The sequence below is a fragment of the Liolophura sinensis genome, chromosome 8 (genome assembly GCF_032854445.1).
Source record: "Liolophura sinensis isolate JHLJ2023 chromosome 8, CUHK_Ljap_v2, whole genome shotgun sequence".
Taxonomy (NCBI): Eukaryota; Metazoa; Mollusca; class Polyplacophora; order Chitonida; family Chitonidae; genus Liolophura; species Liolophura sinensis.
Window position 1 is genome coordinate 45,300,211 of NC_088302.1, and position 19,527 is coordinate 45,319,737.

General features: G+C 41.3%; 1 protein-coding gene across 1 annotated transcript in view; it reads left to right on the forward strand.

Annotated features, from left to right (window-relative positions):
* Positions 1-18,139, forward strand: part of LOC135473585 (ATP-binding cassette sub-family C member 5-like) — a 34,108-nt gene extending 15,969 nt beyond the window's left edge. The window contains exons 14-26 of the mRNA XM_064753443.1: positions 287-355; positions 808-992; positions 1,807-2,016; positions 2,903-3,032; positions 3,358-3,640; positions 7,935-8,121; positions 9,289-9,378; positions 9,668-9,857; positions 12,906-13,065; positions 13,834-13,912; positions 14,357-14,470; positions 17,199-17,363; positions 17,707-18,139. Coding sequence (XP_064609513.1) covers positions 287-355; positions 808-992; positions 1,807-2,016; positions 2,903-3,032; positions 3,358-3,640; positions 7,935-8,121; positions 9,289-9,378; positions 9,668-9,857; positions 12,906-13,065; positions 13,834-13,912; positions 14,357-14,470; positions 17,199-17,363; positions 17,707-17,811 — 1,967 coding nt within the window. The 3' untranslated portion in view covers positions 17,812-18,139. The remainder of the gene's footprint in view (positions 1-286; positions 356-807; positions 993-1,806; positions 2,017-2,902; positions 3,033-3,357; positions 3,641-7,934; positions 8,122-9,288; positions 9,379-9,667; positions 9,858-12,905; positions 13,066-13,833; positions 13,913-14,356; positions 14,471-17,198; positions 17,364-17,706) is intronic.
* The last annotated feature ends 1,388 nt before the right edge of the window (positions 18,140-19,527 follow it).

Genomic DNA, 19,527 nt, shown 5'->3' on the forward strand with positions numbered 1-19,527 from the left:
AACTCCGAATTTTAACTTCGTCAAGATTCCGTTACATTAAAACTATAGCTGTACAACTTCGAACTTACATAAGAAGTCCACTTTGTACTTTCTACGCTTAGTAAAACACGGGTCTTCATCTTAATGAAACTTATTTGTCTCTACCATAAAGTTTGGCCCATATTTAGTCTTAGATTACCAGCAATTGTAGACACTATGAGAGGTTTGAAAGCTACTATATAAAACGTATGGAAATCTTCCTCCCTCAAAGGACACTTTTCAAACCGCTACTACCTGTATGTTTCAGTCCAACCCGGGGAAGAACAGGCCCAGCAGTCAGAAAAGGCGGTTTTACACATTCTAGATGCAGAGGCGGGTAAGTTATGGTAACAAAAGTAATGTTAACATTGGTTGTATTGGTTAAGTTGGCGTTGAACTTAACCAATCAAAATAACATGTACCGTAAGTATCATTTCAGAAACGATTTTTCTGAGACAAAACATAGACAGAAATACAATATCTTAAGAGGGATATTATTGAAGAGTTCGAGATGTAGCTGCAGTCTTGAAGTACATGGTGTAAAATCTGGGTAGTCTGCTAGGCCGTCTTGTACATAACATACAAATTCACAGATTAACAAAAGATAGCTTCTTAAAAGTGACAGTGAACACCTTCTAAAGCACCCTGCAAGGTAATTCGGCGTGTGTGTGTGTCCTGTAAACCAGGCCACTACGTACGATCCACAGCAAAGCTTCAGCAAATCTCCTATCAGGTAGGGCAACGTGTTGAATTGGAGTATAATTGCTAATTGCTTGGGTGCTGTTGTAGGCCGACTGACGGAGAAGGAATCTATGGGAGTGGGCAATGTCACGTGGGCTTGTTACGCAACTTACATCCGGTCCCTAGGCGGCGCCACTGCCTTCCTCTTCCTCTTATTCTGTTTTATGCTAACTGAAGGTATTGTCTTTGCCTGTGATTGGTGGCTTTCTGCATGGCTTCAGCAGGTAGATTCGGTGAGTAAACGTTACATGGTCTAATCTACCCTGAACATTCCATGGACAACTAGCACTGGCGCCTACCTTATCCATCATATGATAAAACAGCCATAAAAATAATGACGTAGTTTGACCATCAAAGCCTGGACCTTTGTATGCCAGTAGATGGGAAGGGTCAAAGCGACGTCACTGACACCTTGTGTTCACTGGTCAAGAATTTCCAATTTTCATCAATTAAATTCATACTTGCCCAAAAGTCAGAAAATATTCATTAATTTCATACATACAAACCATGCTCAAAACTCGCTGGCTCTCTCAAAACCTCTCAAGAAAAAGACTTTACACAGGATTACATTAGGAAGTGATATAGGGTAATGGGGTCCCGACTCCATATCGTCTGTAACTGTAGATAAATGGTGGAGGAACAAGCAGAACACTAATGTTTGAAGTACACTGTGATCAGGAATAATAGTTTAGGCAGTAGACAATGGTAATAGTCCTGAGTTAAAAGAACCATGGTTAACTTTATATATCACGTTTATATTACAGGCTACGTTTTTTGTCCACTAAATATGTTGGTAAACGTACTGTTTCTTACTACGTTATGTTGGAATTCACTTGACGGATGAATTTTAAGCAAGTTCGTATATTATGCTCGTCAGCGTTAGGCCATGTTGTAGCACCAGTTATAGAAGCGTATAAAAGTTGATTGTGCGTGCCATGGTAAATATGTTTTAACATTTGTCGCCATTGTACATGTGGTTACACTTAACTTAGCCTACGATCGCTTTGTGCAATAGGACTCCGAATCTTTGTCTGCTCTCTGCAACAGGATGATGTCAAATCTGGAAACAGCAGTCTATTTCAAATGGACAATGTGACGGTTTCTCCTGAGACGGAGATCTCAGATGTGATGCGATCACTGACCGGAGTGTCGACAATCAGCATAAGTATGGACAGATCAACCTTTGTTCTGGTTTACGGCATTGGCATTGCAATTCTCTTTCTAACCAATTTTTCAAGAAGCTGGATTTTGGCTAAGGTAAGCAGGTCTACTTCTTCCCGCCATCATTGGGTTCATATACATGTATTAACTGTACTACGCTTCCCTTTGCGTTAGAAGGGTATGCATTCAGTTCAGATGACCAAGCATAAAAATCATGCAAGCGCTATAAAAATGGGCTTGGCGAATTTATTTTTGTAAATATGGTTTTGTTCCAAATTTTTATTTAAGGAGGAACAGTATGCCAACATAATTTTTGTATCGTGCTCTTCCCGATTTCCTCACACCATAATGCTGGCTGCCGTCGTATGAGTGAAATATTCTTGAGTACGGCGTAAAACACCAATGAAATAAATAAATAGATTGCATCAAGGGTATTTTGGACCACTGTACTTAGTTTAATAGAATGAATGAATGGATGAATTACTTAAAGGCACATTGGCAGTATTGGAGCCGCATCGTGTATCATGTAATTTAATATACACAAAGAACTTAATTGAGCATCCCCAGGTTTCATACACGTGCGATTAATGTTCTTTTGTATCAAAAGGGTGTAAAATGTGATTGGTTGTGAGCCGTGTGACACTCTGGCCGATGAAAAGCGACAAATTGGAATCCGTATGTTTTAACGATAACATACATACGTTTCTATCATCGCTGGATTTGATGTGAAACAATGGCTTCATAAGTATGGTTCTGAAGTTAACAGTGTTGAAGTAGTGGTTGAAATTACTCAATAAAAACGCCGTGTAAGGCAGCTTCCAACTGGGCCAGACCATCTACGGGTGGATCTCTTGCTTGCACACGACGACCATCTGGCTCAACTGGGGTCCAGCAAGGATATTATACAGGAGCGGTGGTATTCCTTCAGGTTCCGTGCGAACCATAGCTGAACTTGAACGGTTTAACTATGCCATGTTTTCAGACGACCATAAACAGTTCTCACGTTCTACACAAGAAGGTCCTGGCAAAGGTCATGTCCAGCCCGGTGTCGTTTTTTGACAGCACTCCCTCTGGGCGAATCATGAACCGATTCTCTGCTGACATAGACATGTGTAAGTCATAGCCCATACATATCATCACACTCCGTGTGGTATTATAAATATTTCTTCAACAAATGTCATTATTGTTAGGTAAATATTATGTGGAGTTAGTTCAAAGTGTGAAAATATATCCTCAAAATCACAGGCCCTGGGCACGAACAAGTTTTGGGTTTGCCATTCATGCTTATAATATCATATCATATGTAGCAGTTCATTGTGTATTTTTTAAAATACATTGTGGTATTTCAGAAATACCAAACATGCCTAAATCTTCAACATCTGTTAGCAAGGACCAAGTCTGCTTTTTGTGAAACTTTTGTTCCTCTCGATTTTCCAGTGGACACTCTGATTCCAATGGATCTGGGCGCATGTCTAATGGTGTTTTTTCGAATAATGATCGCTGTCGGTGGAATAGCGGCCATTTTCCCGCTGCTATTGGTTTCCCTTGTACCCGCGGTGATCGCCGTCATGATAATTGGACGCCTCGGAAGGGCCTCATCTTTCCAAATGAAAAGAATGGATAACGTCACGCGGTCCAAACTATTAGATCACGTGACCAGCACGGCCCAAGGTCTAGTATCGGTTCGCACTTACGAGAAAGAAAACATGTTTACGAAAAGGTAAGACCCTGAGCGCAGTGACATGTGAGAGGCTGGTGAGTCATTATGCGCTAACACCCCGTCAATCAGCTACTGATGTAAGTTGTTATGATTTAAGTATGTACATTAACGGCTGGAATAAAACTGTTACTGAGGTAAATTGACAAGAGGCCGGATTTCACTGGTAACGAGGGACCATTTACCAATTATCACAATGTCGTCGTTGCACCAGTTTTACCTCTTTTCTGTATAATTTCGTATTTTACACGTGGGTCAAGTCTTATAGGCTTAGATTTAGTGTGTGTCTAGACTCGTGGAACGTTTAGATTAAAACCGAGACAATGTACACCATTAGCAAAGCGACTGACTTGTTTGGGAGCCAAATAATTTTTGTTTTAACAATAAACAGAGGGAACAATCAGCAACTATTTTTTAAAAAAGAAGATGATCTTAATTTTTCGAAAGAGCAGACGAGTTCATCCTAGCAACGGAGTCACCTGCTTCGAAAATAGGGGTTTGTGACTTTGAGGGGCTGCCTAGGTTACGTTTGTGTTAGTCGTGAAGCTATGGTCTTTATCATTTCCACATATTGGTGGTGATATAAGTTCAGAATTACTTCAAGATGACGCGAAAACGGCGTTCGTCGGGTACAACTTTAACACTTTGAGGACATCGCAGGCGACAGGACCTAGTTAGAGGTTAGTGAATGTTACGATTCAGAGAGGTTAATGTGGAAGTTGGGCTGGAAACCATGGCTTAGAGCTGAGTAATCGTTATTATCTGCATTTTTAAACTAATGCTGTTATTATCCTACTACTTTAAGTGTCAAACTGGTCACGCGTCTGGGTGGCGTTGTACTTGGGTTGTATCAAGACAGTGTCTCTGTGTGTCCGGGTTGATGAATGTACCAGGAGCAATGTCCTATATCCAGGAACAGTATACTTGTCTCCATGTGTCCGGGTTGATGAATGTACCAGGAGCAATGTCCTATATGCAGGAACAGTATATTTGTCTGCATGTTTCCGGGCTGACGATTGTACCTGGAGCAATGTCCTATATCCAGGAACAGTATACTTGTCTTCATGTGTCCGGGCTGATGATTGTACCTGGAGCAATGTCCTATATCCAGGAACAGTATACTTGTCTTCATGTGTCCGGGCTGATGATTGTACCAGGAGCAATGTCCTATATCCAGGAACAGTATACTTGTCTCCATGTGTCCGGGCTGATGAATGTACCAGGAGCAATGTTCTATATCCAGGAACAGTATACTGGTCTTCATGTGTCCGGCTGATGAATGTAGCAGGAGCAATGTCCTGTATCCAGTATCAGTATACTTGTCTCCATGTGACCGGGCTGATGAATGTATCAGGAGCAATGTCCTATATCCAGTAACAGTATACTTGTCTCCATGTGTTCGGGCTGATGAATGTAGCAGGAGCAATGTCCTATATCCAGGAACAGTATACTTGTCTCCATGTGTCCGGGCTGATGAACGTACCAGGAGCAATGTCCTATATCCAGGAACAGTATACTTGTCTCCTTGTGTCCGGGCTGATGAATGTACCAGGAGCAATGTCCAATATCCAGGAACAGTATACTTGTCTCCATGTGTCCGGGCTGATGAATATTGCAGGAGCAATGTCCTATATCCAGGAACAGTATATTTGTCTTCATGTGTCCGGGCTGATGAATGTACCAGGAGCAATATCCTATATCCAGGGACAGTATACTTGTCTTCATGTGTCCGGGCTGATGATTGTACCAGGAGCAATGTCCTATATCCATGAACAGTATACTTGTCTCCATGTGTCCGGGTTGATGAATGTACCAGGAGCAATGTCCTATATCCAGGAACAGTATACTTTTCTCCATGTGTCCGGGTTGATGAATGTAGCAGGAGCAATGTCCTATATCCAGGAACAGTATGCTTTTCTCCATTGTGTCCGGGTTGGTGAATGTACCAGGAGCAATGTCCTATATCCCGTAATGGTATACTTTTCTCCATTGTGTCCGGGTTGGTCAATGTACCAGGACCAATGTCCTATATCCAGTAATGGTATACTGATGTCATGGGCCTATCCACATGTTTTATATCCATATAAAGGACTGACAGCATAGAGAGTAAAACAATAGACCCTTGGCGAATGGTCACACATAAAAGGTGAAATCTGGCCTTTTGTCAGTTTACCTACGTTTGAATTTTTTTCAACTGTTCAAGTAAATGATTAATAGTAGCAAGTTTTCCCCCTAGCACCATGGCCCAAGCATAAAGGTAAAAAAACCCAAACACAGTGATGTTTGAATGCATTTCATTAGAGGTGATTAGTTTAGAATTACTCAAAATGCTGTGCTGTCATCACATTAAGTAAATAATATGATTTCATACCCACGTACAATATACCGCTATAATAAAAGCCATCAAGGACAACAGTGAGTCAAATTGTCACACGTAACCGGTGAAAACTTCCTACCAGTATGGACCTACTGATGTCCTATCCAGTTACAGTATACTGATGTCCCATCCGGTTACAGTGTATTGATGTCCAATCCAGTTACAGTATACTGATGTCCCATCCAGTTACAGTGTATTGATGCCGTATCCTGTTACAGTACACTGATGTCCTATCCAGTTACAGTATACTGATGTCCCATCCAGTTACAGTGTATTGATGTCCTATCCAGTTACAGCATACTGATGTCCCATCCAGTTACAGTGTATTGATGCCGTATCCTGTTATAGTACACTGATGTCCCATCCAGTTACAGTGTATTGATGCCGTATCCTGTTATAGTACACTGATGTCCTATCCAGTTGCGGTATACTGATGTCCAAGTCAGTTACAGTACCTATCCAGTCCTATCCAGTTACAGTATACTGATGTCAGTATCAAGTTAAATTATACTGATGTCCTATCCTGTTACAGTAAACTGATGTACTATCCAGTTACATTATACTGACGTCCTATCCAGTCACAGTACACTGATGCCCTATCCTGTTAGAGTACACTGATGTCCTATACAGTTGCAGCATACTGATGTCATATCCAGTTATAGTGTAGTTGCTTAGCGCGCAAGCATGGCGTAATGACCCAGAAGCCTCTCACCAATGCGATCGCTGTGAGCTCAAGTCTGTCTCATGCTGGCTTCCTCTCCGGCCGTAAGTGGGAAGGTCTGTCAACAACCTGCGGATGGTCGTGGGTTTCCCCAGGACTCCGGTTTCCTCCCACCATAATGCTGACCGTCGTCGTATAAGTGAAATATTCTTGAGTGCGGCGTAAAACACTGTTGTTCTATCCAGTTACAATATACTAATGCCCTAACCTGTTTCAGTACACGCCGTACTCAAGAATATTTCACTTACACGACACCTGCAAGCATTATGATGAGAAGAAACCGGGCAGAACCCAGGGGAAACCCACGACCATCCGCAACCTGCTACCTGCATACGACTTGCAAGGAAGCCAGCAAGAGCTGGACTTGAAATCACAGCGACTGCATTGCTGAGATGTTTTTGCATTATGCACGACGGGCTGTTTGTAATATGATTATGTCTGAAACTGTATGAAGGAATTAATTACACATGAAATGAATTAAAACATTTTGGGGAAGTTGGGGAAGTGTGTTAAAATAAGAAGAAATAAAGGTTTTACTTTTACAGTAGAATGCCGGAGATACATGCCAGAAAACACCTGCGGCATCGTGCTCAAACAGTGGACTCGTCCATTTGTCTGATATATATCTCAAGTTCTTTAGTTCTTTAAAGTCCGTGGCACGATCCACACATGGGATGGTATGTTGAATATGAAAAAATGTATGTATGCCTTTGGTTTTACGTGGAGCTTAACAATTTTTCAGCCATATAATGACTTGGACAGGTTTCATGAAGCTCACTTAGTTAAGGGCAACTTAACACTCAGTAAGCTTCATGAAACCCGCCCGAAAAGTCATTAGATGTATGTACATATGCTTTATCTTCTTGTCGCTGGGCCAGTCCATGTCGCCAAAATGCTGCCGTCATCAGACCATATAATACCGAGAATACCTAGCATGACACCCCACCGTCATATTACACTGACACCAGGCTAACCAGTTCTGTTTCCTTGCTCCAATCTGTCAGTGCCGAGCGCCAGGCAAAGTAGCAATAGGTACCATTTTTAAAGTCCTTGGTATGACCCGTTTTATCTCCAGTCTCCAGACTTCGAGACTGACGCTCTAAACACTTGGCCACCGAAGCAATCACACACATTGAATAAGACGATTATCCTCATTATTGCCAACTCACATACAACACAGGACTCTCTTTTACCTACAGATTGATAAATTATCTGGACACAAATTCGACTAGATACATGCTGTGTGAGTGCTGTATCGATTGGACAGTCTTACGCGGAAACTTTGTAGGAGTAATGTTGAGTCTGATAACCTCCGTGCTCGTTGTCGTCTTCCGGCAGCAGATTCCCTCTCAGATGGGAGGACTGGCGCTGTCCTTACTCATACAGGTGAGTGTGTGAGTGAGTGCTTGGGGTTTAACGTCGTACTGAACAATTTATCAGTCATATGACGACGGAGGAATTCTTCGAGTGCATGTAATGTGCCTCCTTGTTGCAGGACGGATTTCCACCGCTCTTTTATCTAGTGCTGCTTCACTGAGACGCCTTACCGAAGGCAAGTAAGCTGCCCCGCCTGAGCCATTATACTGATACGGATCTACCAGTCATTGCACTATCTAATCATACAGGTGAATCTGAGAGGAAAGGGAAGTGGGAGGGGAGGGGTGGTATGGGAGGTGGAAGTGGAGAGGACTGGCATTATCCATGGCCATACAGGTGAACAGGAGAGGAAGGCCGACGCTGTCCATTTATGTAGGTAAATTGAAGAGGAAAGTGGGTGTGAGGTGTGAGGCGTGAGGCGGAGGCGGGAGGAGAGGTGGAAGTAATGACGCTGTCCATGATCTTACAGGTCAGAGAGAAGTGAGGGATGGGAATGGGAGATAGACGAAGAGGGCAGGGAACGAGGAAGAAAGGCGCTATCCCTTTATATAGGTGAATCGGAGTGGGTCTGCATGATGGTAGGCGTTTGTACTCACACTGTCAGCAGACGGAATAGAAATGAAATTGGTGGTTGTCCTATATCGTCAGCAGATAAAATGGGGGTGGGACGAGATGGTGTATATAAACTGTCTGGATGCGATGCTATTGAGGGTAGTGGTCCTACACAATCCATAGATGCGGCACAACTAAAATGGGGTGAGGGTGGATTGTGATGTAGTGGAAATGTACCCTCTTAAGATGCAATACAGTTAAGGCGGTACAACCATACCGACTGCTGATGCAATGCATGCGAAATGTCGTTTATAGTATTAAAGCATAAAACTGGTAATATACAGTTGTCAATACTAAAATGACCTCAGACTTGTGAAGACATGCGATAAAAGTTTTTTGTCTGTAACTTAACGAAATTCTTAAACATGATTAAAAAACCTAAGCTTTAGGGCCAATCCAATACTAGCCTACTATTTACACGATTATAGCCGTTGAAAGAAGAGACAATTCCCTGCAATTTGTAAACATACACGTGTCCTGCTTAGTACACAGGACACGTGTCTGAGGATTAAGTTTCCTTCCGTGTGTTGCTTCTGTTTATAACTAGCTCTTATTTTCTGTCAGGCCATGACGCTGATTGGTCCTTTAATACAGTTTGCATGTCAGTTCGAGGCTCGAATGACTTCAGTAGAGAGACTAGATGAGTACATAAAGGTGAGACATCCTAGGAAAGCCATAGATTGACAAGTTTTCTGGAAGATTTGGAATCACTTATTGAAAATACTGCTTGCTAAAGCGAATCTGCTTAAGCAAATTGTGATAGATGTTTATGTAGAATATACACTGTTATGTGGCTTAGTTCAGTTTGACGATGCTTCTCACTGAGGACAATTCTGAAAGAAAATTTTCCAGCCATTAATATCCAATCGAAATTCATATTACAACAAATATATATTGCTATCATTGCATTATGTTTTTTCAACCATTTTTTACTGCGCGGAAGACGCTTAAATCCGAAGGGCTTCAGAAAAAGGTAACAACCTCTGTAGCAGCCGACTGGCCGAGATCTGGTGACGTCACCTTTAATGAGGTCTGCATGGCGTACGACACGAATAAAAAACTGGTGCTGAAAAACGTCTCCTTTAGTGTCATATCTGGACAGAGCATTGGAATTATAGGGAGAACTGGAGCTGGTAAGTTGAGTACAAGTATCGTGTTATAGTTTTCATGGACATCATGGGCAAGACGTAAAAATTCACTGCTGTAAGTGATGAACACAATCTTCTTTCATTGCCTTGTGAATCGGGGAATTTGGCCCAACAAATATGCAATGATCTAATAATGATAAGGTTGGATGTGTCTACATTTATTTTTGCACTTTCTTCAGCTAAAATGTGGATTTGCTGTCTATTTTTTTGTGGGGGTGAACTGCCTGACCGATGTATTCGTGACAAAAACAGAAACAGTTTTTTTTAAAGATTTTTTGCAATAAAAGTATGCGGATTTAGTAAAATTAAGTGACAGAACGGCATCCGCAAAAGGATGATCTTCGGTTATAAATCGGTCCCTTGGTTATAATACAAAACAGATGTTGTCGGTTGTGCATCACACAGATGTCATTATCCGTGTGTACCAAACATGTGGCATATACATCTAGTTACCTACCTTAATGAGTATACGAACACATTATCTGTACAGTCTGTACATTCAAAGCTTCCAACAGTGTGCCAAAATACCGAGAGTTTATAAGAGCATTCGCCATATTCATCTAATGACGAGAGAAGACAATCTCATCTCTGCACAAGTACATGTAGGCCATATCAATGAGGATGGCCTATGGCTGTGAACTACTCGTGCATGTATAGTTTAACAAAGTATTCTCCCCCGATTGCATTCTCGAGAGAACTCCTCCCCCGATTGTATTCTCACGAAAACTCCTCCCCCGATTGCATACTCACGAGAACTCCTCCCCCGACTGTATTTTCTCAAGAACTCCTCCCCCGATTGCATACTCACGAGAACTCCTTCTCAGATTGTATTCTCACGGCAACTCCTCCCACGATTGTATTCTAACGAGAACTCCTTCCCGATTGCATTCTCACGAGAACTTATACAGACGAGACTAAGAGACTGGTATATCGACGTAGGCCCGACGAAGGAAGTAGGATTAGTTATACTTTAGACTAGTATCTGTTTCCTTGGCATTGTTTACTAATTAACTGTGATGACAACACAGCCTTTTGAGTTATTCTAGACGAGTGATAGTTAACATCAGTGTATTTTTTCGCCAAATTCTGATTAGGCCATGGTGTATTTGTGTATGTATGTTTGGGTTTCATTTCATACTGAAGAAATTTTCAGTGGTATAACGATGATAAATTTGATGTAAGTGTTATGTTCTTGTGTGGAGTCCATACCACTGAAGCGCCACTGCCACGGAAGTATCACTTCAGTACTGAAGACAACCCTGACCATGTCACATCAAACATGACACCCCACTCATAGTCTATTTCGTTTAGAAGGTCGCCTATGTTCATCTGTAAAATCAGTCATACTCGCTACCAAAATTGCCTTTCGGTAGTGACACGTAACAACACAAGCTCTTCACATGGATATGTTGGAAGTTTATTTTCTTGCTAAGAAAATCAAATTAGAACGCTTTTTTTAATTCATAATGTTACATTTTATAGGGGGGGGGGGGGAGGCTCCGTGGCTCAGTTGGTTAGCGCGCTAGCGCAGCGTAATGACCCAGGAGCCTCTCACCTATGCGGTCGCTGTGAGTTCAAGTCGAGCTCATGCTGGCTTCCTCTCTGGCCTTACGTGGGAAGGTCTGCAGCAACCTGCGGATGGTCGTGGGTTTCCGCGGGGCCGTACCCGGCTTCCTCCCACCATAATGCTGGCCGAGGTCGTATAAGTGAAATATTCTTGAGTGCGGCGTAAAACACCAATCAAATAAATAAATACATTTTATAAGCTTGGTTTCCACATCAAGAACTCATTGCCTCGGATGACGTCATAATTATTAAAAAACCAGCGCCATGTTGGGGGTCGGGCGTGGAGAGTACTTTGTTTTACAATAGGTGCACCAACATGCGGCAAGAACAAACTCCACGCAGTAACTACACACTTAGCGAACAGACTACCGGTACATAGTTTTATAACAAAATTTCCTTAACATCCAGCTTTAAAACCACATTGCCGTGAGACAATATACTACAACACATAACATTATATTAATTTATGAAGGTTATATTTTAATAAAACGTGTAAACAATTTCAAATATGGTAGAGGCAGAAACAGGGTTTACAGTAAGATCGATAGCAGTTTAAGAATCTGGCGTCGCCCTTCGACAAAACATCCGCCCAATATCCAGCATGACACTGGTTTTTTAATAATTATGACGTAACTCAAAGCAATGAGTGAACACTATGAATTAGAAAAAGTGTTCAAATTTCAGTTTCCATGCAATAATGTGAACTTCAAACATATCAATGTGTAGAGCTTATGTTGTTCCGTGTCACTGACTAAAGGCAATTTTGGTAGCAACTGATTTTACAGGCAGCTGAAAATAGGCGAAATACCTTGTTGCCTTGCTCTGACCTTTCAGTGCTAACCGCCAAGTGAGACAGCAACAAGTACCATTTTTGCTGCTCGATCCCAGATCTGTCGACTCCGAAGAGGACGCCCCAATACTAAGCCCCTGGGGTAGTTCTCATGATGCTTGGGGGAATGTAGGTTGCTACAGTGTAAGCATTTACGTGAACAGTTACAACAAAAAGGAAACTGAGATAAACTGATAAGGGCTGGATTTCATCAGTTAAGTGTGACCATTTGTTATCTATCACTAAGTCATCGATCCTATTGTGTTACTCACCATGCTACACTCAAGAAATTAATCTGTTAAACTTAACAGAAAGATTGTTATCTGAGTGCTGCTAGAATGTATTCTGTCATTAGAAGACAGTATTGAGTGACATTCAACATAATATCCTGTTAGTCTAACTGAATGGTTATGTTGAATTAACAGAATATGTGTGTTATATTTAACAGAATAATCTGCTGAAATAACAGAATATATTCTAGCATCACTCAGATAACAGAGTTTCTGTTAACTTTAACAGATTAATTTTTGATGTGTATGGTCTTTGTATTGTACTGTCTGAATACTAGTGTTAATGGCATTAATGGCATGTATATAAGTCAGTTAAATAATATTACGCATGCTATTCTCTCATAACAGGCAAGTCCTCCTTAGGGACAGCTCTGTTCCGGTTGGTCGAGTTGTCCTCTGGCAGCATTCTCATTGACGGGGTTGACATCGCCCAGCTCAGTTTACACCAGCTCAGATCGAGGCTCTCCGTGATTCCTCAGGAGCCCGTACTGTTTGCTGGGTCTCTCAGGTAAACCTGCTATAGATAAAGTAAATATTTATTTATTTATTTGATCGTTTTTTACGCCGTACTCAAGAATATTTCACTTATACGCCGGTGGCCAGCGTTATGGTGAGAGGAAACCGGGCGGAGCCGGAGAAAAACCCACGAGCATCCGCAGCTGGCTGCTAGACCTTTATTTCCACGTACGAGCGGAGAGGAAACCAGCAAGACCTAGATTTGAACTCTCAGCTATCATATTGGTGAGAGCCTGATAAAATGAATACACTTGTTACTTTTTGTGCCATTTGGAAGTTGATGAGGAAATATACTGTAGATTATGGATATAAAAGTTAGGTGTTTATTTACGGGGCGGAACAAATACTTGTTCACTTCTTATAACTTGTTAATATCTACATCATAAATCAACACGTTGTTTATCCGTAAGAAATATTTTTCCAATATATGTTACGTCTTAATGATGATAATACTATCATCATTAAGTCGTGCCACAAAGAAAAAAACTTTGTCAGCCATCACTGATCATAAACGTGACTACAGACACATCACAATACTAGCACTGCTACGGAATATTATTTTAACATCGTGAAGAATCTCGAAGAAAAGTCAGCGTGTTCTGTCTACATTGTGTGTGTGACGTGTTTTAAAAATATTTGTCTTTGCAAGATAAATTCGATTTGTGTATATATTTCTTTTTTTTTTTTTTGGAACACATTGGTAGTGGTATCAAGGTTCTACTGAATACTTATTATCCACTCATCTTGCATCCTCTAACAGGCGGAACCTAGATCCTATCAACACATGTACAGATGAAGACATTTGGACGGCCCTGGAGAAATCACAGCTGAAGGAGAAGGCAAGTAAAGAAAAACTTAAGGAATCCTGTTTTATACCAAAATACCAGATGTTTACTCCATGTCTGCATCTTTTATGTTTGTTTTTATTTGTTCCATGGCCATAATTCAATGTCAATTAGCCGACAGTTTGCAAAGCTTTCCTCGAGAAAACCAATTTCTTTAAATGAATTAGTGTATGAGACTATTATAGCAATAAGGTTTGACAGTTTTACTGTCCAATAACACGCACGATTACAGTTTTTCTCTATGTTTTTGGTAACGTTTAATAAATTGTCCCGTAAATTATACACAAAGCTAATGGACACTTGTATTGCGGAATACCGGGATTATGGTGTAAATAATAGGTTTTTGAAATCGCGCCTTATGGAAGATATTAAAATATAAAAACTTCAAAGCACTGATTTTGACATCACCTTACAACACAATAGTGTGTTTTGCTGCAGGTGTACCATCTACCTGGACAACTGGAGTACTATGTGGAGAATAACGGAGAAAATTTCTCCGTGGGAGAACGGCAGCTGATATGCATGACAAGAGCTCTCCTCAGGAATGCTCCGGTAAAGCTAATATAATATATACCACTTCCGGCTTAGGTACCGTCACTATGTATTATATTGTAGTTTTGATTGTTGTTTACGTCTGTATATATATCTTAGTCACAGAAAGAAAACTTCAAAAGAAACATTTCCACTTCATCACATTTAAACTGATTAATTTATTTATTTATTTGATTGGTGTTTTACGCCGAATATTTCACTTATATGACGGCAGCCAGCATTATGGTGGGAGGAAACCGGGCAGAGCCCGGGGGAAACACACGACCCTCCACTTACGGCCGGAGAGGAAGCCAGCGTGAGCTGGACTTCAACTCACAGCGACCGCATGGGTGACAGGCTCCTGGGTCATTACGCTGCTCTAGCGCGCTAACCAACTAAGCCAGGGAGGCCCCCTAAACTGATTAAGATCAGTAACGTGCAGAATGTTCAGTAGATTCAGCTATATTTTACTATGATATGTAATATAAGATTACACAGTGTACAGCAAATAATGATTGGTACATACATGCTAAAGTAAAAACGGCTATTTGGCCAATCTGTAGTAAGCAAGTCACATGTTTTCTGCAAAAACACCCATGTTTTGGAGAAAACGTTGGAAATGACTTACTGAAAAAGGATGCTAGCCTATGTTTTAACAAAAACGTAAGCGTGTATAGTCCCACCATATACATGTAGCGTTTAAGGATAAGACGCCTGTGTTCATATACTAGAAAGCAGCAAGGCGTTTGCACATTAATGCGTGTGTTTTTATAAATACATGTCATACGTCATTAATACTTGCAGTGGTATAACGATTATAGTTTAAGCAGCGCCGGCAGTGTGACAGTCAGCAAATGGTCGTACGTAGCCGGTGACATCTGGCTCTTGTCAATTTACCTCTGTTAGGGTTTTATTCCAACCGTTCAGTAAATTCTTAAACAGTAGCAACTTACACAGGCTTAATCAGAATAAGATAACTAGAAAAAAAAAGGCAGTGATGTTAACAGCAATCAATTAGACGTCCCCAGTGTAGAATTTTTCAACATGTTGTGTTGTCGTCATATTTAACATACAATAATATGAATACAGTGCCAAGAGGCAAGGCCTCACTGATGCTTAGTCCACCAGCAGAATTCAGGTTTATGCAAATTTACAACTCCAAAGACTCCAGCTGTAAGAGGTACGCTCAGTAATTAGGTCATTGTCGGTGACTGGCATGTTCGTGCGTCTTGGGAGATCTCCGTGACTGTTCGGGGCTGATTAGTTCACCAAAGTTTATTAACTATCATTGTTTTCTTGTAATCGTTATTTTGGATAATCCTCATTCATTGTCTGAAGTCAATATATATTGAAAGATATGTTTTTGTATGTGAAATTAAGACGCACACTACATGTGACCGATCAGTATTGACTTGAGAAGGCTTTATTTTGTGCTACAAGATGTCTTTTAGAGGTTTACAAGTAAAATGTGCATTTGAGCTAATAAACACAGAGTTATATTTTGGTCGTTAAAGTAGATATATGGAAATTGCTGTAGAATTCTCGTATGTTGTTTACATTATATTTTTGTGTAATATCCGGTACCACTGTAATCCTTACAGAGGATGCCACTACCATATAGAGAGTGTACTATGTAAAGTCCTAATGTACATGTAAGTAGGGAACTATGCCATCAGTATTATTATGTGACAGCATATTTTCATCAGCATATTTTAGTTTATTTACTATTGGTTATTACACCGTAGACTAATTGCCTACTTACATCACCTCATGAGAACCAGAAGTCACATCCCTTACTACTATTACCCAATGTATGGAACATTACTTTATCTGACAAAAGGCAGTCCCCAGAATAGCTATCATAGAATTACAGCCTCTGTTCTAAAATCACCTATTTATACAAGTACACAAAGCATGCTACGCCAGTGAAAACATCACTATTACTGACCACTCAATAAACATCCTAAAACATTTAAATACAACCTTATCTGTATATAAGTAGAACTGAATTTAACGTGCTAATTAATTGAATGTTAAAACTTGTAAAGAAATATCAGTCTACATTTCAACAACTGATAGCTTTGTCACAACCGACACTTACTAAAAAGGAAAATACAACAGTTAAACAACTGCCTGGACCTATCCTGATACAATGGAGTCTATGACAATGCACCATAATTCACAAGACACCTCTACTACATCACTACAGTAACATTTCGTTTTGATAACAATATCATTTACACACATTATTATCTAGCCAGAGGGTAAACTGTAAAACAGTCACCGACAATGACCTAATTACTGAGTGCACCACTTTCACAGAAATAAAGAGTAAAACCAGAGCGGCGACAACTTTCGACAGCAAACAGACATGTAGGATTTCAATTCCCACAGTTATTGACATCTGTGGCTATGTACTATCTCTAGCTTCTGGGACAGCTTCCAACGGTCGTCTGCTTTCCCGCTAACTGGACGCCGTGCCAGTAAGGCAAGAACCGAAACCTTTAATGAGAGCTTTCGTCATACTGTAGTTCTGGTCTTAAATACAGTTAATCGCACAATTAACACCGGAGTAGGGATTTCACTGAGATTAAACAGTCCTTTACAGTTGACCAAAGGTAACGTTAAGACGTCATGTAAGATGTCCTTCGCATTTTGTGCTGTGTGTTTGGTGTTGATTGTGGATGTTGTTTAAGAGGTTATTGATCATGTCAGACCGTTCTTTGTATGATGTCATTGGTGTTGTCAGATTGTGCTGTTGGACGAGGCCACGGCAAGTGTGGACACAGAAACCGATTCCAAGATCCAACTAATGCTGAAAGAGGCCTTCTGGGATAGGACAGTGCTTATCATCGCTCATCGTCTCAACACAGTGCAGCACTGCCACAAGATACTCGTCATGGACGCAGGCACGGTAAGACTGGTTCACAGGTGCTTTCATAACCGCCCTTGTTGTAGCTTGATTTTCCTGACATCTCTCCATTTATCTCAAGTCTTGTGGGTTTTTACATGAATTGGGTTATGGTGCTCTTTCTAGTACATCTTAGTTGAGGAAACCACAATCATTATTAATCAAAATTATTTTTTTCCAGAGAACCGTTGTATTTTATATAAATATAATATTGATGTCACATCAGATAAGTTGTGCCATATATACATGTGCGTGATACGTCGGCACGAAATGATGCTGAAATACTGTCAGAGACGAGTTGAACCTCACTCGTTCGCTCACGTTATACATTTTACCACTTTGGCAGGTGCATGAATTTGACACCCCTCAAAACCTGATGAATCAACCCAACTCTCTGTACAGGACCATGTTGAGTGGGAGCATTGCCAGAAAAACAGGAAGGGACATCTGAGATAGCTGGGATGGGTCCATGTTACTCGATCGTCAACATTGTCTGTCGACTGGTTGTGTACAACATGGATATACAATCGTTATTGGAAAAGCTTGAATTCGGAACTGGTTTGGGAAACTACGTAAAATAATACATAAGGAATTAGTATTGGGTAGCTTTAAAATCCTGAATACGGAAGGGTTATTGGAAAGTATATAAAGTATGCACAGGAAATCTTATGGGCGACACTGAAATTGTGCACACAGAGCTGTTTTTGGAAAACTGTATCAAATCCTTGGATACCAAAATCTGGTCGGAAAACTGAACAAATAATACACGAATATAAAAGTGGGGAGCCCTTCATAATGTATGAATTTTTAAGGACATCTGATTAGTGCATCAATAAACTGAAAAACACGGGCTAGTCGATTGAAAATGTGTAAATACTGAACAAAAATATATAAACGCAACACTTATGTTTTCACATTATTTCACAAGATAAAGTTGTACGTTATTTTCTTCAATATAGTACCGACGAATGGTGTACATTCCAGTCGTAAAAACCAAAGTGTTGTCGACCTCAGATCTATTCACCATTTTGATCAGTCAGACAGGTGTGACCCTATCTGTAGTATTCAGTGATATGTAAGGTCTTCCGTGGCGCTCCTTGACGTACAAAAGGCCACCCGTACAGTACAAGTTCTGTCAGCAGGCAAGATGCCACAGTTGCCACAAAAACCAGCGAGAGCGCTTCATCGGCATGCTCAACGCTGGCATGACCCTTAAGGCTGTCAGCTCAGAAGACAACATGAAGAATTCGGCACGACAGCTAATCGCACGCATGCCCGTCAACCACGTATAACGACCTCCTACCATGACCGGCACATTCGCCTCCTCCAACTCCGCGACCGTTTCATAAAGCCACTGCTACAGTTAATGAAAACAGTCGTGCTCCATATTTAATAACCGGATTTCCGCTCAAACGGTTGGGAATCGTCTCAGAGAAGCGAATCTGCGAGCCCGTAGATCACTCCATGGTATAGACCTTACCCTTGTGTGCCTTGTTCGTTGGCCTTCGGCACGATAGCGACGTGTTTCAGCTTCAGAGAGCCGAAAGGAGGTAGTTTGGCGGCGGGTCGGTGAGCACTATGCCGACGCTGCCGTCGTGCGTGGGTGCTTTACGGTGGTTGTGGGGTATTTGTGTGGGCGGGGCTAAGTCATAGCCATGGCACTCAACTTCATTTCATCGACGTTTACTCGAATGCGGTAAGATACTGTGATGAAATCCTCCGTCATGGGTAACATTTCAGCACGACCATGCCAGTCCTCATGTTACTGCTGTATGCAGAGCATTTTTACACGCCGAAATCATTGAAGTGCTCGACTGGCCAGCGTGTTCACCCAATCAGTTCCCAATCGATGTCCTCAACCCGTGTGTTCGTCGGAGACTTTCAGTTCCAGGTATGACATCGCGGAGTTGCGTTTAGCCCTCACACAAGAGTGAGACAAAAATTCCACAAGTCAGAATTGACCATCTCATCAAATCTATGCGTCAACGATGTGTAGCAGTGCAGCAGGCAAACGGCGGAGATACTCGGTACTGAAGTGTGGAATTTCCAAACTGACTCCACCCGTTTCTTCACCTGCCTCAACGTTACTTTCGGTTGTCCGCTTCCATTGGTATGGAAATGCATTGCAAAAATTTTATGCCCTTTCTCCCCCGAAATACCGTATTGA